At 33.4% G+C, this 25,995-nt stretch overlaps 1 protein-coding gene across 1 annotated transcript in view; it reads left to right on the top strand.

Moving 5' to 3' along the window:
• LOC125645682 (uncharacterized) overlaps positions 1 to 25,995 on the top strand; it is an 87,823-nt gene that overhangs the window by 13,643 nt on the left and 48,185 nt on the right. Inside the window, exons 2-6 of the mRNA XM_056141852.1 lie at positions 6,602 to 6,704; positions 13,131 to 13,207; positions 14,318 to 14,494; positions 14,702 to 14,845; positions 24,373 to 24,486. Of these exons, the coding sequence (XP_055997827.1) occupies positions 6,602 to 6,704; positions 13,131 to 13,207; positions 14,318 to 14,494; positions 14,702 to 14,845; positions 24,373 to 24,486 (615 nt within the window). The remainder of the gene's footprint in view (positions 1 to 6,601; positions 6,705 to 13,130; positions 13,208 to 14,317; positions 14,495 to 14,701; positions 14,846 to 24,372; positions 24,487 to 25,995) is intronic.

The following is a 25,995-nucleotide window of genomic DNA, read 5'->3' as shown; positions in this document are numbered from 1 at the left end:
AAAAGTCTATATCAGTTAACCCGAAATTTTGTATGACAATTTAGTTCTTTAAAACATTATACCTCCACCTCCATTTTCATTTTGTCCCATCTTAAATTTTGAGGTGAGCAATTGCAACTTAGATGCATATTGTTTTAAAACTTGCATTTCTATACTGTTGTTTTCAAATTCTGATTTCTATAGTATGATTTGTCTTTCAATCTACGAGTGTTAACCTTTTCACATCTACGAGTTGTTTTAAGTCCTGCAGGAGTATTCTTCTAATGTAATGATTGGGTAGGTTCGCTAAATACGTATTGACACAACAGATAATTCCAGTTTATGCGAGTAAATCAAAAATAAATTCTAAGGGCAGAAAGGTCTCATGTGGCACTGTTCAATAACAAGCTCTATATAATCCCTATTTTTCTTTTTGTTTTCATAATTCTCCTTCAATGTAGAAATTCTCCGTTTTTATTAAATCAATTCTATGGTCACCATAAGATGGAGTTATTTTAAAAAATTGAATAACTGATTATTAAAGATAGCTTATTCAAATACCAAGATTGACCTCTTTTCATGATACATTTCATATCAAATTACTTCTTAGCACCTGTTTATGGACGCAATTAAAATGATCGCACCAAATTCGGATCTCGGTGCAAGTAGCCTGCACCGTACCTCTGCTTAATGAACAATTAATGCAAGAAAAGTGTACAGTTGTAAATAGTAAAGTATAAGGTGGCTTCAGCAGTACTGGTAAGAAATATCAGCTCCCGCACGTTAAAGACGTTTTTCGTGAAACTATTGTTTGTCAATAATGTATATAGCCCAATGTACAGTAAATTCTCACTACAGGAGCTTTAAAGCTGTATTTACTTGGTGTCCGATTTGCAGAGTGTCTGTCAGTTAATAACACGTTTTAATTACTTCAGTTTTACATTATTTATATCCCTTTGACGAATGCAGAAGGGTCTCGTGCAAACTTGTGCAAAAACAGTCTTTTAGTCGAATTAATAACTGCAATTATTAATTTGAATTATTTTATTCGGAAAAAACATTTGGCCTCATTACTTTTTAGATATATATCCTTGATACACTCAACAAGGTCCATGTATTATATTCTAATAGATATATGATAAACTTTAGGGGAAATGATCTCGAGATATTGTGGGGATTGATATGTATGCATAACAAATACGGTCAATGCTGTCTCATGCGTCCTCAGGCGTAAGAGAGGCTAAGTAAATAAGTAAATACAACAATTCTTTCACAGAACTTAAAGAGTTTCAAATTTATTATATAAGCATTTATTTTTAAATCCTGAGGTACAATCAAACTCAATAGTTTGTATGATTTTAAAATGAATATTTACATATCATAAAAATGTGTGTTTATTGTAAAGCGGCCAATATCCTGTAAAGCGGTCAGTATTCTGCCTTAAACTAAATTGCCAACACTGTCTTAATGTATGTCTTTTCAAATCTGAATGAATGTTTTCGCTATCTTAATTCTTTGTTATTACAATCTTAAATTGTAACTGATAACAATTTACATTATGCAAACAGTTTTAATTCATTGTGATCTTGAACCTGATCCTCATTGTACCTGCGGAGCAGTAGAATTTAATGAACATACGCGCATCAGAAATTAATATATATTTTTATCTCAATTTCCATTTAAACATAACTCTACTTCTGTCTGTATTGGAAACTTGAACCATAACGAAAGAATATCCTCAAATATGCAGAATTATATCATTAAGTTTAAACGCTTTGATTAAGCCTAATTAGCTCATAATTATACATGTACAAACTTCATATTATGTGTGCTGTCTTTTTCACTCAATAATTGCTTTTGCTCCTTGTTCATATTACTTACGTTTTGTCCACATGTATATACAGTGCCGCCTCGGTATATCGCCACCCGTTATATCGCCACCCCCGAATACCGCCATCTAAATGTGTAGAAAGGATTTCCATACACGCTAAAAACAACGATATAACGTCAAACTCCCGATAACGATGCTAAGAACCAGGCAAATCTACACATTAATTGGCCTGGGCTGTTAGGTGAATCGTACCATATTCAGATTTGAGAAAAGAATGTATCAAAAAATAATACTGGTTCAGACCCTCAACTTTCAAACTTATGCAATTACTAAGTACCAATAATGTAAAAGAATGACGATATTTAGGGAATTTTTTGACAAATGTGTATAAGAGAAATGGTAATTGATTTATTAAAAATAGTTAGATATGTTTATGTGTTTGTTAAAAAAAAATTATGATATAAAAACTGTCCATCCACCACCATCAGCTATAGTCACTGTTGCCACATATTTGTATTTTGTGAATCATATGTTGTAAACAGATATAACATGATTGTTTGTCTGAATAAACATACATACCATATCTATATTTAGCGCGTGTCGTGAAAACAGGAACGTATAGGTAATTGCGATAATAGCTTGAATATAATCATTCAAAAATGGTCTCATTTCATTTTCACTTCATTTCATTTAGTCACAATGGTACATGAGGTAAATAAGTTTAATTTTGTGATTATATAAACAATATTCCAAGGGTACAAATATATGAATAATGCATATGTATGTTTATTAGCACGAAATAGAGACAGGGGCATAATGCATACAACGATATTCGAACATTTAATAAATATACAGGTTAAGGAGGACAGCAGACAAACTCCTGAATTTTAGCAATAAAATATACTTAGTTGTTTTTAAAGTTTGATGTTGTCATTAATTCTCTGAATTTCAGTGTATTTGGTACATGACAATATCTAGAAGTCAAACATTTTTCCGCAAAATGGATAGGGATATAATTCTAAGATTAAGTGGTATTCGTCGGCTTTACCAGTATTACAGACTGTGCAATTTCTATCAATTGCTGGAATTCCAAACCACCTACCTGGCTACCTCTATGGGTAAATGGTGGTTTGTTGTTCCAAATTTAACAAGAGGTTTCATTTTTTCTCTCGAAAGATTGCTCAAGTATTTCTCGAAGCCAAAGTTTAGCTTAATTTTTTTTTATATAATTGACCCTTTGACGAATTATTCATATGATTTGTCCACTTCTGTATAAACTGGTCTTTTAGTCTTTGTTTAATTACAGCACTAGTAATCCATTTGACATTAAACATTACAGAGCACTGTCCTGTCCAAATACTAAAACAGTATTAGAAAAACCACAGAAATATGAAATATTTCATATAAAAATAATCCACGAATTTGAGCATGTATCGATTTAATATATATCTATATACAGTAAACACGGTTTTATTTTCTTGGCCTTGAAACATTTTTGCCCAAGACGAGATCATCCTTGAATATATGGTGACGGACAGAGGAAAACGACCTGATTCACCACACAGACACTAACATATACATCGCTTGGGTGCCTAATTTATATAAGAGTTTAGTTATTAAGCCCCCAAGCGATATACATACATTGTATGTAAACTCGTGTCTGTGATTCACCGTAGACCATATACATGTATGCCGGCGTACTACTTTTCATGCATAAAATACATTTCGGAAATCTTAAATGTGCTCTTTCAATAACATCAAAGTTTTCGTACATGCACTTGTTTTCCGATCACACTATTACTTTGCTTCTTGCTTATACATTACGTATTATTCATGTCGAAAATTCATTTCTGATTTACATGAATACTTTATTCATTTTGCAGATTTGGTATTTGCTCTTCTGTTTCTGGTTTATATCCCTCAAGCTGACAATCTGCTTGTCATCTATATGTACATTTAATTCTTTAATTTCGAATGATTCATGTATTCAAAGTTCTTGTACTAGCTTTTGTTTGCTTTCCTGTTTAACTAGGGTGACCCAGTTACAATATACAATAATTATTCCAGTTATTTTCCCCCCTTTCTTCACTTGTTTTCTTTCTTGTCAAAACGTGAACACCAGTTGTTAAATCGTAACAATGAAAAGGGTGGATATAAGTGCACATGTACTTGTTTTCCGATCAATAATACATATACAACAATGTTCTTCTTTTGTGGAATAAATACGGTTCAAAGTAATTGTTATCCAAAGTTCGAACTAGTACACAATCTAAATCCAGTATAACAGATCACCGGCGTAAACTCAGCAACGAAATGATGTTTTCTCCATGTAATTTATCCAATACGTTTTTGTTGTTGTAACTTAATATTCCACTTATCATTCGAATATTTTTTTATTCTCCTATCGAAAATTGAACACCTGGAAATCGATTGCATCTTCTGCAATTATTTGAAATCAAATACACATCAATGTTTACGGTAGCCTTTCTACAAATGTGTACCTGTACTTAGTATTCGACTAAACAGATCGAGCATAAATACGTTCCTTATATTCCTTAAAATCTCCGAAATATTTATATTTCTCTTATGTTTTAAATGTGCTCCGACTTCATATAACAACCCTGACGTACAGAAAAAGAGTAGTCTGAGTACGCACACAGATGACCAATGGTCAGTTTTTCTATTGTAATATAGTAATTTGTACACCACAAATATCATTTACATTGATTGGAATTCATTTTCATTTAACAAGCAAAAACTTGGCCAGTCATCTCAAGATTTGACATGTGTTTTGTGTGTTTGTGTGTGTGGTCAACTTTACCATCATGATTATTAACATTATGAATGTTGAAACTATTGCACTTTCCACAATACTTTCGAATATTTAAACGTTGTAGTTCCGAGAGAAAAATACATATGCTTGTAAAATTAAATTACTGCAGTGATGTTTTAGACGAAATCAAATGATTTGATCCATGAAACTACTAACTGAAAGCCTTAACCGTTCACTGATCATCTGCTCATTTCTCATTGAGGTTGGACTTGGCAGGCTACATAGAATTTTCAAAACATGCATCGATTAAAGAAAGACATCGCGTGATCCATTCGTGTACACGCTGAACTTGAAACATCAACAAAATTCTGGGCTCTAGCGACAGCCCTATTTTTCTTAAGTTTTATCTCGTTGGTATTTAATAAAGATTATTTTTCATGAATTACACACCGTTTGTACAAATCGTAGCAAAAATATTTAGATTGGGCTGAAAATCGATGAAAATCAAAGTTCAGCATTAAGCGTTTATTGATTAAAGGTCAATGAAATCGAAATTTTAAAATGTATACGGTTTAAGGAACCTGTTTGATTGAGATTACTTATAAAACAGCTTCTGTGTGATTATTTCTTTTCTATATAGGTAATCGATGTATGAAATATGACTCCAGGCGGTTAAAAATCCAACATTAGTATTCAGTGTATCGTATGTTAGATACATGTTCATAATGTATATCACTTTCTTACATTAGATGCTTGGCTATATATTTCAAAATTGTTATATCTATTATTTTTTTTTAAATATACAAAGACAGAGCTGTATTACACAATTACTTTGGAGGAGGGTGTTATTAAATTAAATCTTACGTCACTGGATTTATAGGAGGGTGTTATTAAATTAAATCTTACGTCACTGGATTTATAGGAGGGTGTTATTAAATTAAATCTTACGTCACTGGATTTATAGGTATTTGATTTGTTGTTACCTTTTGTGGCGCATCAGACTGATATATTATGCATCAATCCGTACACTGTAGGAAAAAAAATATACAAAAGATGTTAAATCGTTGTTGGTTCATATTAAGTGCATGTCAAATGCATGTCGATGATGAAAGTAGTAGATTAATCATTTTCAAGAGTGCAACTAGGCTTTAAATACATATTTTTTTCTCATCTTTCCTCGTAACTTCGAAATAAATATCTCGTAATCACTAGATCTGTTCTCGTAATAGCGATATTTTTTCTCGTAATTACGATATAATGGAATGTGATTTGGTTTTACATGATGCTAATAAGATTTCGTAAATTTCCGAACATTCCCCATTACAAAAAATGAAATGCTTAAAAAATGACTGCCAATCATTTAGAAAATAAAAAAACTAATTCTCGGTTTTATAATACCTTTGGGTTTTATTTCGCATTGTATTAAATAAAATACATGTCCATAGAAATAATTTTAAAGGATGATTCCCGAATATTTAAAACGGCGAACCTACATTCATTTTATCAACTACATGTACATGTTTATAGACGTGTTAACACATAAAAAAAAACCACACACACAAAAAAAACTATACAAGGAAGTTTGAACACAGGCATTTGATTTTTAGATTCAAGCTCTCTTTGATCCATGACCCGTTTTTAATTAATGTGGAAAACGAAATTACTAAGAAAAATTTCATGTGAAATCGTGGATTCTTTGTCAAATTCATGTAAACTAATCAAGAATTATTGGGCTCTTCATTAACATCCCTGTGTGATTTTTTTCTAAATGTATTGCGATCTTTTTTCATATCATATAAAGTTGTTTCCTTAGTATTGCATATTAAATATCTATTTGTATCGCAATTTTTGTTTGTAATGTTGCATGTTCTTCTGTATGTATGGTATTTTTTGTCAGTAGTGTTGTATGTTTTTGTTTGTTTTTGGGGTTTTTTAATTTTCTTTTTTTTTTCCATTTGTGTTGCACAATTCTATTTGCATGCGCAATCCGATAGTCAGGTAAAAAATTAAGATTTGAATTAATTTTTCTAGCGCACATGTTTGCAAAGAGACATGGACAGAAAAGGAAAAGTACAAAAGGAAATGTTCGTTTTGGTCATGGGGCCGGTGTACAACTTACAGGTAGGACTCTGACTTTCTCTCTCTCTCTCTCTCTCTCTCTCTCTCTCTCTCTCTCTCTCTCTCTCTCTCTCTCCAATTTGTACTACTTTTTACTACTTATATTATGAAAGATTTTGTACCATCCAGAAATTATCTCGTAAGTACAGTTAATGTAGAATCTTAATTACAAGTTAATTCCATCATTCCTATATGAATTGGTTTCAGGGAACAAAATCATGTTAGTTTATATGCAACCATTCATGCGTGTATGCATGTGCATGCTCACTCGAAGATATATACATGTATTACTAAAATTTGTTTCATTAGTTACGAATAAATGAAGGTATGACGCCATTCATTTGCGTCAATTGTAGTCCCGATCCCCGATTATATTCGGCTGATCATTTCACAATTATTAATCGTATAAGACAGTGTATATTGAATTTTATTCCATGTAGAAAGCATGGGAAAATCCTGAAATCTAACTGAAATAACATTTCTTGATCCGCCCACTGATCATGGCCTGACTCCCCCATTTCATTTTGTTTTTATCATTAATGAGATTCATTCAAAAGCTTATGATTAACCAAGGTGATCATGATAATTGGATGTCAAGCTTTTTTCCTTTACTTCCCTCATTTGTAAGCGTAGACACGATTTTTTCGTGACATTTAGCTGCAGATCTGTAGCTCTCCAGGAAAATATTGAGACAGACCAGAGAACTACAGATCCACCATTTTATAAAATGGCACAGAAAAAAATGTGCGCGATTGAGTCTAATATCGTTTTCCCCACTATAATTGTGTCCAAACATACATTCATCAAGGCCCCATGCGACCTAAAATCTTGCAGCTTCAAATGATTTCGTTTGTTGACAAGACCAAAGACTCCCCCATACCCGTGTACCCGTATACAAATATGTACTAGAGTAAGAGAATGATGACCTTTTAATTCTTAATTGTGTGATTAAAAAGTGTAATGCTAGGGGATATTTATTCAATAATTACATATGCATTAAGATACATACTTGCTCAAGTCATGCGTTGTTAAAATTCTGACCACAACACCATATTAATTTGATTTTGCTTTGTCTGGTATTGCCACATCGTCGGTTACCCACGGGTGCATCTCTGGGACATGTGTGGACTCACAACTTTGGCCTGTGACGATGGTCAAAGATTAATATATTAAGTGTGAAGATGTCTTCTAAAGGACAAATAGCGATACCAGTAGATAATGAACAATGGGATAAGAACTGTTTCAAGAATGATTGGTGGACTTGGAAAAACTTTTAGGAATTGTGTACAAAACGAAAGCTAACGCTATTTGAGGAGTGATGCGTTATTCTTTAGGAGTATAAAAGTGGTTTATTAGTCAACAGAATGGCCGTCTCCTGATACGACATTTAGAGTTTAAAAAAAAAGAAACTTATCTTTTTAAAAGTTTATTTAGGATTAAATAGATATAATGAAAAGAAAAATTCAATGAGATTTTAATTGAAGGAATTTCACGTTATTATAAACTTCACAAAAACGCTTACAAACAAAGATACATTGCTGGGTCCAGTATATGTTCTACCAAGCCCCTATCTTTGCTCCTCGTGAAAATATTAACAGCTGTGAAGGAGAAACTTCATACGTACTGTGCCACTAGAATTGCCAGAAGTGGTGTAAATCAAATGTGGATTCTAAAAAAAAAGAACAAACTTATGGTAAACTTGAAATCGCAAAACCTTTCTCAAATCGACAACATCAAAACGTATGATTTTTTAACAGTTTACACGGCCTTTCCTCACGATAAATTAAAGATTAGACTTTTTGATATCAATAACAATTTCTTTTTTAACAAAAACGGAAAACGGAAATATTCATATCTAGTGTTCAGTCATAAAAAAAAATATTTGTAAAACACCCCTCTGATTCCACGCACAAGTTGAAATTAAAAATATGCTGGAGTTCCTCATTGACAATGTTGTCGTAGTATTTGGTGTTCAGATCGCCCAAACACCTGTTGGAATTCCCATGCGCATGAATTATGCTCCTTTCTCAGCTGACCCTGTTTTTATATTCTTATGAAGCAGAATTTATTCAAAAACTTCTACATAAGAAGAAAATATCTCTTGTTGTGGTCTTCAATGCGACATTTAGATATATCGACGACGTTTTATGCCTTAACAATAATGATTTTCATTTATATTTCAATTCGATATCTCCATGTGAATTCGAAATTAAAGACACTATATAGTCGTATAGTCGTTCACTTCTACTTCATGCTTAGATGTTTTATTGAAAATAGTTATTAACAGCAGACTAACAACTCAACTTTATGATAAACGAGATGATTTCAGCTTCTTCATCGAAAACTTTCCATATTCATTTAGGAATATTCCATTATCACCTGCAGATACATACATGTATAGTGTTTGTATCTCTCAGCTGATTCGATATGCAAGAGCTTGTCCTGCATATGATAAGTTTTTAAGGCAGGCTACTGGCAAACAAGTTGATGGTGCAGTTTCAACAGTCTCGTTTAAAGGCAGCATTTCACAAATTCTATACTCGTTATTATGACCTAATTTGCCAATACATACTACAAATATATCACTAGGTCAATGATGTCTGATGTGTTTCATACCAATTGCGAGTCCGTTCTTGGCACACTGACTACGGATAACTCCATTTACCTGATCAAGATATAGGACCCACGGTGGGTATGACCGGTCGACAGGGGATGCTTACTCCTTATAAGCACTCCTTATAAGCACCTGATCCAACCTCTGGTATATCCAGGGGTCAGTGTTTGCACAACTCTATTTTGTATTGCTAATAGGAATTATGAGATCGATCACTGTTCATTATCTTCACCTTTCACGTTGTAGATTTGAAGATGAAAGCTTCATTGATTTCATTTTCAGGAATGTAAAGATGCAAAATAAAAATTTCAAAAATTATTTTGAAAAATTAATACATGTAGATAGGTAAAATCAATTTTAAAGCAATACAAGCTGTAACTGACGGCAAATAAATTGAAAAATAAAGGAAAAAATATTAACATATTTGTGATTGAATATATATAACTTTATAGAATCAGAGTGAATTTGAAGGGATAAACCCGTCAAATTGGCAGAAAATGTTAATTCATGAATCATTGTCAACCTGTCAGTGATTCCTGCTCGTAATCTACGATGTGCATTTACCTCGGAGGTCACTATTTCGGAAGAAAGTGAAAGAGATACACTGAATACATGTCACATTTGTAAACAATTTAACATGTCAATTGTACTTCTTGCTATTCATGAAGCGATGCAATATTGTTTTGTTTTTTAAAAACGAAGTGTATTTATCCACGTAAGTTTCCGTCTCTGTATATGACCTAGGCCTCAACAACCCAGTTATGTTCGGTAATCATCGTTCCCATGGTCTTGTATACGACACAATGGCGCAACGCTCATTGTAGGTATGCTCTCAAACAATAATATATTCCCTTGTTAATTTTGCTGAATTTTTCTTCTGGATTATGTTAGTTATACAGATAGGTGTTAGTTAGTGTCAGTTACATCTTGTATTGCTTAACCAAAATCTAAAGGATTAAAAAAAAAAACATTTAGAGAAATAATCATTTTCCATTATAGGAAAAAGATATGTTCTGTCGTTCTGTCAGTTTGTTGAAAAGCTATTCAAATTTTTCAAATACTTCGAATGTAAAAACAAAATAACTGTTTAAGTAAATATAAAACTCTGAAAACTACAATAATTCTTCACTCAGGCAATCCATAAATTATAATGAATATACAGTGTATACAAGTCCAAATTTTGGAACATACCATTTTCTGTTCAGGAAGATTGTTATGAGCCTTGAATATGTCATTTAGAATTTTTTATGACCTTTTCATTTATCAAAGGTATGGAGGATCTGTAATGGGAAACTCATTGGGTAAAGTAGTTTCTGTTACCAAAAGCCAGTAGATTGGAAGGATATTTCGCAAATATTGATAAAGAGACAGGAGTCTTCAATTCATTACATCACCCCTTTAGGAACATACATGAATGAAAGTTGAAATTTTGATAACAATACTTGTGGTTACCATTTCATATATGTATCTAGAAAACATTAATTCTGCAATAAGTTTTAAGGGAAGTCGTGTCTCAAGACTTAGATAATGACATTTCAGATCTCATCATTCCGGTATTACATTGTTGATCCACAAACAGTTGAATGAATTTCAATAGGTAATTGTAAGAAAACTACCTTTCAAACCCTTGGGGAGGAAGAGTCCTGCCTCCCAGAAGTTCGTAGTGCTGAAGCATAAGATAAAGCCCGTTTCCAAAACTAATCTCTTTAAACATTTGTAGGATGTGACACTTCCAATTAATGTCGTTGTGGAATCAAGGAGACCTGCGAAATTTCGTATGATTTAATCACTAACAGGGATGTATACAAGATACAAGTATCATAATGGTAAATAGAGTGGAACTGAAATCCTAATGTTGAGAAGTCCCCTCAATTCCAGAATGCAAAATCTAATTATTGTAGAATAATGGTTAAAAGTTCTTTAGCATTATTTTTTTTTTCCATACACTGAAAGGGATGGGACGGACTCCCACACCACCCCTGGATCCGTCATTACAATGCTTTATTATTATTTTCTAATCCATTCGGTGCGTGTAAATACCACTATATCAAAAACATACAATAGGGCAGTACCTATAAGGGAGAATGTTTGTCCTTCCCATTAATATCATTCATGTAAGAAGGTAAATTGAATGCCCTTACATGCTTCAACATCCTTATCAAATCATCAATGGAAGTGGGTTGTTTCAATGCAAATAGATACAAAACATAGAAAGGGCATGGATTTACAGACAAAATATTTGTAAATGTAATTACATGTTATATACAATCGATACACAACTTTAAAGCAAATGACAGTATTATGAAATATGTCAAATCTCGTGTTTAATTGTGAGTTTCTCTGTAAAATGAAACCAATGTGTTACACTGTAAAACTACTACCAAACGTCCCACACAGACTTGAGCTATTTTATATACAGTTTACCACATGTGTATGCAATGGAATAATGTGCGGTGTTGACGTTCATTTTTGCATGTTGTGGATTTTCAAAATGTTTATTTCACTATAGAAGATTATTTTGAATAAAAATATGAGATAAAAAAAGAATAAAAAGTGTTTGGTATTCGCTAATACTCTAAACTCTCAGAGACTATAATCACAAGTAAAATATATCTTTTCAAAGAAAGAGAGAAAAATGAAAATGATTTCTCAAAAAACGAGGAGGTATGTGTTAGAAAAAAACCCACAAGAATGAGTTATTTTGGGTGTTGAAAATTCTCAGAATTTTGTATGAATATAAGAATTTTCTATTTTCATTTTGCATGCATGCATGCGAGCGAAATTTTAATTTTCCAATTTAAACATTTTCCAGCGTATGACTGACTTAAAAAGTTGTGACAACAGACATCCTATAAGGCCACGTGTTCATTCCCTGCTTCGTGATATGTTTCCAACCATGAACATTCAAGCAAATAAAGACACTTGTGGGGAACCTATTTCATGTTTCGCTTTCAGCAAAAAAGTGTAAACAAGATTTTGTCTCCTAATCATATATGCTCAGGTGACAAGCAACCATTTTCCTAGTATAAGATTTAACCATGCCCTAGTGAGCCAGTCTTGTTGATTCAAGCTCGGTCTAATCTGCTGGACGAAGTGTGGCTACAATTGATAACCTTTCCTTATCACGTTGAATCTTCCATTTCAATTAATGTAAACTATATGACAGTACCAGATTCTGATGAATACAATATTTGGCTGATTTACAAGTGCACTTGGTTTTATCCATGTTATGTCATCTTCTTAGGTCTAGGGTTTGTGATCCACCACATTTCTCCCATTGGTTTTGAATTTATTTGAAGATAAAGAACAGTGATCAATCTTATAACTCCTACAAGAAATACAAAATCAAGATTTGGGCAAACACGAAACTCTTAATATAGCAGATGTGGGATCGGGTGCCGAGGAGGAGTAAGCTATGCCCACCAAGATTCCTATATCTTAATCTGGTAAATGGAGTAATTCGTAGTCAAAATCAGTGTGTAAAGAACGGCCTAATAATTGGTATGAAATACGTCAGAGATGTGATCGGTCACAATCCCTAGACTTGGGAAGAGAAAATAGATGGGGTATAAGGACCATTACATACATAAGGAAAGAAATCCAAAAGACAGAGTTACCATAAAGGTGAAACACATTGATATAAATACATCAGTTAGTGATAAAATTACAATGGACAAGAAGGAAGGAGTCATCGCACATCATATGATTATAATTCAAGTAAATAAATGGAGCTGAGATATTGTATCAAAGCTAGCTAACAACCGCAATCTTGAATTCGTTATATATCCTGTTCAGATGTGGGTTTTTTTTTCCAGAACTGCACATAAAGAAAAGCTGCATTGCTGTACTGGGTACAAAAATGAATTAGATGACGTAACGGCTTGCAAATACGGTAATCACATTATCTTGTTTTGAGTATATTTTATTGTATCATATATACGAAACGAATACAAGGTCTTTCAACAATGATTTCAACGATTGCCAGTCTTTTTAATTAGAATAATGTATAAAATGATAAAGGTTTATCAGATTTAAATAAGGTATGAATTCAAAGGCATGTATATAACAATGTCAAAGTCTAACCTACATGTACATGTAGCTTCGAATGCATCTTTTAGTTTCTAAACGGTTCACTGGTATTCATATTTTTGGATGTCATAATATTCATGCATCTAATTATCGATGACATTAGATGTTGAATTGTTATCAGCATGGGCATCATGCTATTTGTAGTTCGATCAGATTAGCTGGAGCTACACGTGTGCAAATGGTGAAGAATAGAATAATTCAATTTGACGCTTGAATTTATGTAGGACTGTAAATAGTGATGTTCTAGTTATCGCCGAGAGTCTATTGACAGTCAGTTTAAACTTTCAAATTCCGATTATTGATTGTTATTTTGATAATCGTTCAATGGCATATCCGATTATCTGTTACCTTACAAATATTGAAGAAACAACATAACTACGTAGGACTTAGTAGGTTTTAATTATTCAGAACAAGTCTTGTGACATTTTATCTATACAGATGATCATGCTGATGGCCGCTGTGAAGCGCATATCTTACAATTACGCATTGTTTAATTCTGAATATGGTTTGTTTTGAAAGAAAATGAATATTTGATCCATTGTGATTTTTCAATTATTTTCGATGATTAAATTTGAATATTGTTCGAAATCTTATGACCTGCTACAATTTATTTATCTCTGCATGACCACATTTTCAGATATTGTTTCCTCACAAATGGCTCATGAGTAAGGAGATCTAAATCGATAGATGTTCAGGAATAAGTAAAATTAACATTGTATACATAATTTATCAAAATATGATGGTGAATTAATTCTCACATGTTACATTGCAACTTCTGGGTATATACTATAAATTATCACCTGATTGGTAGTATTGACATAATGAAATTATGTTTACTTTAAACTGCTTTACGTAATTTACATATGATTAGAATCTATCTCTTAATTTTATCTTGCAATACTTACACTTGTAGCAATCTGTGACGGTCTGACAGACTACACTGGTCTGGCCTGTACCCAACGTTACTCTGATGACAAAATTCTGAAGCGTAGTGGTGCAGTGGTGCGTGACAGCGGAGGATCGTGCTCCTCCCCAGACAGATGTACAAACTGTAACGATGGATTTTATGGCGACGGCCCCAAGTGTAAAAGTATGAGAAATAACATCAATTTCTTTTACATCATAAAATTTCTAATAAAACTATAACTGATGTCCATGACCATATGTACCAAATCATTGTACATTCAGTGCCCAGAATGCCTAGTTATACAGAAAAGCTATAAGAAATGGTTTACGCTGTAAAGATCATCCCTAATGACATCGTCTACAGTTTGTACATTATGTGATTTTGTTTCAGTCTGCCCCAAAATTGACCACTGTAACCACCGTAGATGTACAGGCCCAGGGGACAACATATGTGTGTATTGTGATGGGGAGGTGGCTGAGAGAGACTACTACAGGGCCTACACTCCCGTCCCTAGCAGTAAAAAGAAATGTGAACGTGAGTTCTTACGCTGTTTGGTCTTAGTCCTCATTACATTATATCCCATGTATACTGATAGTGGCAGGATCGACCATTTGCCTTTATCTAACATAATAAATGTTATACATGTATGTCACTTGTATTCATTTAGATTTGTCACCATAATGTCATTGTTTAGGAAGGCGATCGTGTGACTAAGATAATAATTGTTGTGATAAGGTATTTGGAAGAAGTATGTGGAGAAGTGAAGTTTCTTACGTTTTACTGGAACAAATTTGTGCCCTATGTAATCTACATTTACTGTTAACTTAAACATTTCTATTTTAGTGGTGGTGAGCCATCATGTAAAAGTCCGGTATATTCGAATAATGATCTCCCCTTTTCTTTGCTTTTCCTCTCTCTCTCTCTCTCTCTCTCTCTCTCTCTCTCTCTCTCTCTCTCTCGTGTACGGACATTTACTACAACACAGTATTGTATTTTTCTTTCTTCGTTTTGTTTGTTACTGTATTGTCCGAACATGGCATAAGTAAAGATGACAATCAGTGATCAATCTCATAACTCCTATCAGTAATACAAAATTAGGAGTAGTGCAAACACGGACCCCTGGATACACCAGAGGTGGGATCAGGTGCCTAGGAGGTGTAAGTATCGTTTGTTGACGGGTCACATCCGCCGTGAGTCCTGTAGTAGTCAAAATTAAAATTTGAAGAACGGGCCAACAATTGATATGGAACCTGGCTGCCAGTATATCTTCAAGAATTTGTTTTTTTTTCACTTATGCAAATCAGTAAAAATCATCAGCAAAAATGGCCTTACGTTTGAATGAAAATAAATTCTATGTTTGTGTGCTATATGTCTACATGTATTGAATTTCTAACAAAGGGTCTTATTACCATGCGTGTCGCCCCGACCAAACCATGATTGTGTAAAAGTCATTTAAAATTTCGATTACTCTCCTATAAACCACATGGGAATGCAAATTTTCATACTTCTTTGTGGTGGTCTATAAGAATTGTCACGTATATTAGTCCCCCTCAAACTTCATTCGGTGTAACTGAATTATTTTTCGTAAATTCAGTTCTTGATAATACTTGGTAATGATATAATGGGTGTATATATACGTGTACAAATAACGTACATACGATGGAAAAATGTATAAGGTGTTTATTTGTATCACAGATAGTTGAACTAAAGGAGAAAATAATAGTTAATTATTTCATTGATGACGCTATTTCGAATATTGAAATGCTACTTCGCAGCTAAGTTGCACTCAAATTGTGCTACATGTATATCTGTCAAGCACTATCAATGAATAGGATCCGCGGTGTGACTGTGGGCCTCCTTGAATTTCGCTGTGGACATGTAATACCAAAAGCTAGAATTCGTCTACAAAATAAACTTTTACACATTCCGAATGAGGAATAGAATTGCTGTAAAAAATTCACTCTGAATGATGCAGACTGCCGCGAACATATATTGCAGACAAGAAAACCAGAATAAGGTCATACGCGACGTTTCGTTTCTGTCACGTGTTTTTAAACTATTTTTGTCACTCTTCATTTTGAAGAATTGATTTATGATTTCTGAAATATGTTTAAATTTCATAATTTACTAATATTACAATAGTTCGTATATCGGCCTAGTTCACTTTGTGGTTAAAGCACGTAATAAGCGATGCAAGGCTCTCGGACTCAATCTGAGGTCGATCCAAAGATTTGTCTGTTCTACATTGCTATGATATATACATGTATATATATATATATATATATATATATATAATATATATATATATATATATATATATATATATATATATATATATATACTTGATGTTCGCACTTTACTTTGAGAATTTTGAATACGATAATTGAAGAAGCCAAAGCTAGTTCATACTTGGATTTTTCAACACCAGAATATAGACTGAACTCTTTTGGTTATGAATATTGTCCATCATAGACTCTTTCAACCACCGCGGGTTATATATGATATTCCTTTCGAATTATGCCGCCACTTCCTTAACTCAAGGTATTGAAGCCGTCAACATAAGCAACATTCATAGTCATAAAAAGTTCAGTCTTGTATTACAACACATTTTATGTTCAAATCTACACCCTATAATTCCTAGAAATAAAATTTTGCTGTTGCATCCACGCTTTTTGATTACAAACAATCTTTACAGTGCGTAGATATAGGCCACCATCGTGTTCTTGTTCGTCTTCTTTCAACTCCAGTCCAACTAGACAAATCATGACTGGTGATGTTGATTTTGTTAAAAATGAGCATCTGAAATCAAATATTTGAAAATGTCCAAAATTCAGAGACCCTCGGTCTTTCAATTGACGATAGAACTTTATCTCTATTACGAATTCTATCGAATAGTTAGCCAGACGATAGGCTGAACATTAAAAAGAAATACTTGATACCTTGTCAGAATGGATAAAAAGTGTAAGAGGAATATTGAAATCCCGCATTAGACACATCAAAACAACAGCGCGTAACATCTATCCTTCTGTGTATAGTGAACAAATGTGATCAAGGAATTAGATAGGTTACTAGAGGAATATGTTTTGGTTCCAAATGACAAAGCTTGTAACAACATTGCCTTTGTTTGTAAGGCTCATTATTACAAGAAGTAACAACAGTATTTTAAACGAATTTGACATAATTCCACATTTTGTAATCGTATCTATACTCCAACTACCCCTTTAAAAGATGATATTCTTCAAAATCATCAAGACACAGTTATCAATCAATGGGATGGATGAATATGAGTTACCGTACTTATACTGGATTCCTAACCTTCACAAACCCCTTACAAAGAAAGATACATTGCTAGATGCAGTAAATGTTTTCCCAATCCCCCATCCTTGCTCTTCACGAAAGTAATAACAGCTGTGAAAGAAGACCTTCAAACAAAAATAATAACAGCTGTGAAGGAGGAACTTCACACGCACTGTGCTACAATATATACCAGAAATGGTGTAAATGAAAAGTGGATTTTCAAAATTATAAAGAACGTTTAGTAAACTTGAAATCACAAAACTTCTCTCAAATCAACAACATCAAACTGTATGATTTTTCAACGAATTTCACAACTAATCCTAGTGATAAATTAAAGACTTAACTTTCTGACATCATCGACAGTTGCTTCTTCAACAAAAATGGAATAGGGATATGCAAGAGCTTGTTCTGTGTATCGTCAGTTTTTAAATCGAGGTAAGCTACTGACAAACAATTTGATGGTACGGGGGTTTCAACAGTCTCGATTGATGTCTGCATTTCGCAAATTCTATGGTCATTATAACGATCTAGTTCGTCAATACAACCTATCATTGGGTCAAATGCTGTCTGATGTGTTTCATACCGATTGTTAAACCGTTCTTGTCACACTGATTTTGACTGAGGATAACTCCGTTTACCTGATCAGGATATAGGGCTCACGGCAGGTGTGACCGGTCAACAGGGATGCTTACTCCTCCTAGGCACCCGATCCCACCTCTGGTGTGTCCAGGGGTCCGTGTTTGCCCAACTAACTATTTTGCATTGCTTATAGGAGTTATGCGATTGATCACTGTTTGTTATCTTCCCCTTGCATTCGTATCTAGTGATCAGTTATCCAAAACTTACTTTGTTAAACACCACTCTAATAACACGCACAAGTACTCTGAATTTAAAAATAAAAAATGAAATATAAAGATATTCTGAAGTTCCTCATTGACAATATTCTCGTTGTCTTTGGTGATCAGGTCTTCCAACAGTCTAAATTTTACAGCCCTTCACTGGCAATGGTGACATCCCTATATCATAGAAAAATTCTCTAGAGGGACGTTAAACAATGTTCAATCAATCCAATAGTTTATTGGAATTCCCATGGGTACGAATTGTGCTCCTTTGTTAGCTGACCTGGTTTTATATTCTTATGAAGCATAGTTGATTTCAAAGCTTCTGCATGATAAGAAGAAAATGTCTTGCTGTGACCTTCAACTCGACATTTAGATATATCAAAGACGTTTTATTTATTGATAATAAGTTTCACTGATATGTGGATTCGTTGTATCCCTGTTATCTCCAGATAAAATATACTATAGAGTCCTGCACACCCGCTTCGTACTAAGATATTTTATTGAAAATAAATATTAACGGCATACTAACAACTTAACTTTGTGACAAACGGGATGAGCTTCTCCCTTGTCAGCTTCCCATATCCATATGACAATATTCCATTATCACATGTATATGGTGTTTATATCCCTCGGGTGATTTGATACGCAACGGTTTAATTTTAAATCGAGGCAGGCTGCTGACAAACAAGTTCATGTTACAGGGGTTTCAACAATCTCCTTTAAAGTTAACATTTCACAAATTCTATGGTTGTTATGATGGGTTACAGCCTATCATTGGGTCAAATACTGTCTGACGTGTTTCATACCGATTGTTAGGCCGTTCTTTACTCACTAAATTTGACAACGGATTATTCCGTTTACCTGATCAATATACAAAGCTGACGACGGATGTGACCTGATCGACAGGGTATGCTTACTCCTAGGCATCTGACCCCACCTTTGGTATATGCAGGGGTCCGTGTTTGTTCAACTCTCCATTTTGTATTCCTTATAGGATTTATGAGATTGATCACTGTTCGTTATCTTCAACTTTCATTAGTAAGGATCAGAAAGGGGATATTTGATTTCCATTAGCCTCTGACTATTTTTTCTTTTAACTCTTTGTCATTAACGTGATGACACAATCTGAAATTAAACAGAATTTAAGATTTATGTTATACAATTGTATGTATCGCAAAACAGATCTATTACAGATCACATTATTATATTGTGATTCGGTAGATCCTCACTTTAAATATTTAAGCACTACTGTCCAATTATTATAGTACGTAACCCTTCAAAAGCTTCCAAAAATAAACAGTGAAGTTCAAACTTCGCCGTTCCACTGATCAAAGATCGCCGATGCATTTGTTACTCCAATTAACAAACAACATAGATCGCCCTCGCATCACCCCACTGTCTTCAAATGTAATGGGGCGATGGCAGTCGCTGTGTCGCCCCAAATTCATGGTTTCCCTCATTTGTTTATTGTATCTGCATGATAGCCCTCAACAGCACAGTATACGCGTTTTAGAACTCAAGCACTATACATAATTCATATAGCATCTGTACCGGATGACCGAGGGCTATCAAAACTTCGAAATCACGTGACTGCATTGTGTAAATTCTAACTAAAACGGTGTTCCGACAGTAACTTGAAACTTTCCTATAACAGGGAATCTGATAATTTTAACAGATATGTTATCATGAGATTTCATTGGTAGTGGAGAATACCGCATGGTACGATTATGTATATGTAAACACTATGCAGGGTTGGGGGTTCTTAACTGCATATTAAAGGTGAAGATAACGAACAGTGATCAATCACATAACTCCTATAAGCAATACAAAATAGAGAGTTAGGGTAACACATATACCAAATTTAGCGTTTTCGGCTGAATAAATTTTGATTTTTGTAACGCTACTGTGACATACAAGCATAGCTAGCGTTACACAACTCGTCGCCTTGTTTCAGATCATTATTAGACACCTGCAGCAGTATGCTTTGTTGCTTTGTTTTTGAAATTGTTTAATATATTTTCGATTTTTTTGCCTGCTGTATAAGAGTAACAGTAATACTCTCAATACGCACAGTGTACATTCTATATGTGACATTTTCCCATCATTTCCCATTCACTTTCAAAATTGAATAAAAATGACCATCTTTGATTTCTTAAAACTTTTCATGGGAATGTGCATTCGAAACGCTAATTCTTTTAAGTCAAGGATTTTCATTGCGTATTGATGATTAAAAGGACAACACTGTTCAAAAGTTAGAAGTTTATGAGATGTTAGTCTCCAGTTTCAGTTTGTAAGAATATAAAACTTATACGGTACCAATTTTGATGCATCAGATGCGCATTTCGACAAATAATGTCTCTTCAGTGATGCTCAACCGAAATTTTTGCAATCCGAAATACCAGTAAACTTGTAGGCCCTAAGAGCTATTTTAGGGAACAACAGAGTGCCAAAGAAAAGTGGAGTCAAATTCGTCCAAGGATAAGAGCTATGCATGAGGGAGACAATCCTTAATTTTGAAATGAATTTCTACATTTTATCACAGCGATTAAATATTCATCCGTATTTTCAAGCTAGTAACGAAGTACTTAGCTACTGGGCTGTAGAGACCCTCGGGGGCTAACAGTCCACCAGCAGAGGCCTCGACCCAGGGGTCATAATATAAAACTTTTACGGTACCAAAGAATGTTAGGGGAAAACGGAGCGAATGTAAATATTGGCCCTTAGCTTGCATTGCATTAGGGAGATATTGTAGGCTATAAGATATGTATATTCCGATCAGATTTGCATGCTGAAGAATCTACATGTATTTTAAGGGGGGTTTGTGTAATAATTTATATAACATATGCTTGGGGTTTACATGATAATATAGCAGGTGTATAACTAAAAACTACTTTCTATATTACACGATCAAAGAAAATGAACTACAGTTCCTACTAACCGCTACATGTATGAATATCAATTAGTTCTCTTGCTGACTCCGTTGAATGTTGGCCCTTGGATCTCTAACGAGTTTCCTTTAACTGGTGCATGAAATAATTAATGGTCCATATAGTAAAAGTAATTGCTTTGAGTGTATTGATATGACAAGAAACATCACTAGAATATTGAGTACTAAAATCTAAACGTTTCAGCTATGACTTATCACTCCAGGAATCAAAAGAAACATAGGTGAAACTGCACTTTGCAAAATCAGTCGATCGTAATGCACTGATCGACGTACATTATACCGGCTATCCCATGCAAGGATGGTGTGTAAATTGTTTAATGCATCTATTCTATTGAGTAAATCTGCGAATCTCCATTTGGGGAGTGAATTTAAATTATGAAATAAACCTAGTTTTATTCAAATTGGAAATGTCATTTTTATACAGCAATATACGACTTATGAGAAAATGCACATAACAGTTAGGAACATATATCAGGGAGAAGTACAGGTGAACAGATTAAAGTCCTTGACACAAATTTTGTCAATACCCCGTACAATAAAGTAGCCTTGAAGAAAGTGTTTTAGGTTTAAATTAATTTTGTTATATGAATCTTTTATGTATTTTCTGCCGAGTTGATGTTTAATTACCATGGTAAGGGAGAACGCAAAACTGGGGGAGTGTGTCGGTAATTGAAATGGCTAATATCCAAAAACACAACGCAATATTTCTATTGAAAAGCAATAGGCCTAATTCAACATTATAACCCACACAAAAAAAGAAAGAAAGAAAAACTTTTTTGAATAATGCAGTTCGGAGAGTGTTGTCCTATTTAATTGTGCCATTGAAATATTTCACAGCGGTTCATCATCAATATTCAAAAACCAAACTAAGGACAAAATATTCAAACTCCTAATGCATGTCTCTCTGTCGCGTGTGTTCTGTAATTTTGGACATTAAGTCTTTTTACCATTGAGTCTGTTAATGCGTGGAATGTAAATGTTTCTTGTTCTCATGAATGTAATTTATTTTTATATGTAAAAGCACTATGCAAAGTATTAGTGCCTTATGTAAAAGGTACTCTAATGTGTTTACATTACACAAAAAAAATACAAAGATCGAATTCTCCAAAAAATAAACACACTTAAAGTGCCAGATTTCTAAAACAGCGTAAAATAATTCGAAAAGCTTAAACACTATTGGCATAAATGATCTATGGAAAAAATAGATATACATAAAAAACCCAAAATCACAGATCATACTGTAAACGCCTGACGAAAGAGGTGGGTCTTCAAATCTAAATAATGACGCGAGCAATTCGAAACTGTCAAATTTTCGGGACAACCTTTCCCTTCTCCGGGACGACAGAATATTTATATAGAAATGACAACAAAATAAATAGAATTAAAACACATGCAAACTGCCATTAAGACTTAACTAAAAATGGCCGAGAAAAAAATCCAGAATGTCTACATATTGAAATCATCGAGTATCACAATGATCAATAAAAAAAAACAACAATCTGGTCTGAACAGGAATCGAGACCGAGTGCAGTGTTTTTATCGAATTTTATTCTTAAAAATTTGAGGTCAATTTACAATAAGAAATAATCTCTGACATGTTGAATGGAGAGCATTAACACTCCATGAAATGCATGGCGTTGTGAAGCGTCTAGAGGTATATTTCTGTACTTTCAATATCTGAAAGACATTTCTTTAAACATTTCATTCATTTTAATTGTATTTTGATAATGATTAAAATGGAAAAAATACATGCATATTATAAGCTTATTTCAAAGGTTCATTTGGTGAGATATTGACCTTCAGTTTCGGTTAATTAGATTGTTAAGAGATAAGCGGGTAGATTTTTGAATTGAGCCTTTTTTAGACTATAATATATTCTGATCATTATGCATGCCAAAGAATCTATTTCACAGGGTGTTTGTTTTTAATAATTTCATAATGATATAGCAACTTCAAGGAAACTGCATAAAAAGTGAACTGCAATTCTTATTAACCGTTACATGTATATGATTATTAGTTATTCCCCATGGTGACTCAGATAATTGCTAACCCACGGATCCCTGATGTCTGTCCTGTAATTGGTGCATGGAATGATTAATGGTCCGTATAGTAAAAGCAATGGATTTGAGTGTAATTGATATTACCTTCAACGTCACGGGTGGGTGGAGTTCTAAGCTTTATGCGTTTTCGCAATGACGTATCATTTCAGCATAGGTACGGTGCATTTGACAAAAATCGATAGACCGTAATGCACTGACTTACATATACCAGTTATCTCATGCAAGGATATTTTTGAAAGTATTTCATGCTTCATTGTGTTGATTAAGTTTGTGAACAATCTTTGGGGAGTTCTTCAAAATTGTAGAGTTTTATTCAAATCCGAAATATCATTTTATATAGGAATTTATGATTTATAAGATGTATAAATGCTTGGAGCGTTTACAGGAACGGGGTTCAAGTGTACTGATTAAAATCCTTGACACCGAATTTTGTTTATATACTTTACACTACAGTAACGTTTTAAAAAGGCACTTTAATATTTTCTGCCATGATGGTGTTCGATCATCAAAAACGGCGGATTGCAATATGTGGGAGTGTGTTGGTATCTTGTTCATTGAAATTGCTAAGATCGGTTAGGACTTTCCGTCGTTTATTACTTTATTGCTAAGATCGGTTAGGACTTTCCGTCGTTTATTACTTTATTGCTAAGATCGGTTAGGACTTTCCGTCGTTTATTACTTTATTGCTAAGATCGATTAGGACTTTCCGTCGTTTATTACTTTTAAAGCAATTCAGATTCTACAGATGGTTCAAAATGGTTAAGTCCAACAAAGGGTTTTGATATTGAATATAGATATGACATAAATGATAATTGTTTTGTGTGGTTGTTAGTAGAAATACTTTACTTTTTAAAAAATCATTGTACTAGCATTTAACAGAACTGAAAATTTCATTAAAATTTTGATGTTTTTCAGAGGCTTGTTCGTGGAGGTCAGACAGCACCAGATGTTTCCCCGGGACCTGTACGGATGGACTGGCCTCAAAATGCAAATGTTCTCCAGGTTTCTCAGGCCACCACTGTGAAAAATGTATATCATATTTATAGTTATTTTCTGTAATTTTTATGATGTCAATTAAGATGTAGAGATTCACAGACTGATTTCTCTGCGCTCACTCCATAATCGAAACACCACAACCGCTATACCTTCAACATTAAGTGATCATACAACACTGTACTAAGTGATTATACAACATTGTACTAAGTAATCATACAGCATTGTACAAAGTGATCATACAACATTGTACTAAGTAATCACACAACACTGTACTAAGTGATCACACAACATTGTACTAAGTAATCATACAAAACTGTACTAATTAATCATACAACATTCTACTAAGTGAGCATACAACATTGTAGTAATTAATCATACAACATTGTACTAAGTAATCATACAACATCGTACTAAGTAATCATACAACATTGTACTAAGTAATCATACAACATTGTACTAAGTAATCATGCAACACTGTACTAATTAATCATACAACATTGTACTAAGTAATCATACAACATTGTACTTAGTGATTATACAACATTGTACTAAGTAATCATACAACACTGTACTAAGTAATCATACAACATTGTACTAAGTAATCATACAACACTGTACTAAGTAATCATACAACACTGTACTAAGTAATCACACAACACTGTACTAAGTAATCATACAACATTGTACTTAGTGATTATACAGCATTGTACTAAGTAATCATACAACACTGTACTAAGTAATCATACAACATTGTACTAAGTAATCATACAACATTGTAGTAAGTAATCATACAACACTGTACTAATTAATCATACAACATTGTTCTTAGTGATTATACAACATTGTACTAAGTAATCATACAACACTGTACTAAGTAATCATACAACACTGTACTAAGTAATCATACAACATTGTACTAATTAATCATACAACACTGTACTAAGTAATCACACAACACTGTACTAAGTAATCATACAACATTGTACTTAGTGATTATACAACATTGTACTAAGTAATCATACAACATTGTACTAATTAATCATACAACACTGTACTAAGTAATCATACAACATTGTACTAAGTAATCATACAACATTGTACTAATTAATCATACAACATTGTACTAAGTGATCATACAACATTGTACTAAGTGATCACACAACACTGTACTAAGTAATCATACAACATTGTACTAAGTGATCATACAACATTGTACTAAGTAATCATGCAACACTGTACTAAGTAATCATACAACATTGTACTAAGTAATCATACAACACTGTACTAATTAATCATACAACATTGTACTAAGTAATCATACAACATTGTACTAAGTGATCATACAACACTGTACTAAGTAATCATACAACATTGTACTAAGTAATCATACAACACTGTACTAAGTAATCATACAACATTGTACTAAGTAATCATACAACATTGTACTAAGTAATCATACAACACTGTACTAAGTAATCATACAACATTGTACTAATTAATCATACAACATTGTACTAAGTGAGCATACAACATTGTAGTAAT

The sequence above is a fragment of the Ostrea edulis genome, chromosome 6 (genome assembly GCF_947568905.1).
Source record: "Ostrea edulis chromosome 6, xbOstEdul1.1, whole genome shotgun sequence".
Taxonomy (NCBI): Eukaryota; Metazoa; Mollusca; class Bivalvia; order Ostreida; family Ostreidae; genus Ostrea; species Ostrea edulis.
The sequence above is the reverse complement of the archived record's forward strand: the minus strand, read 5'-3'. Positions and strand labels throughout refer to the sequence as shown.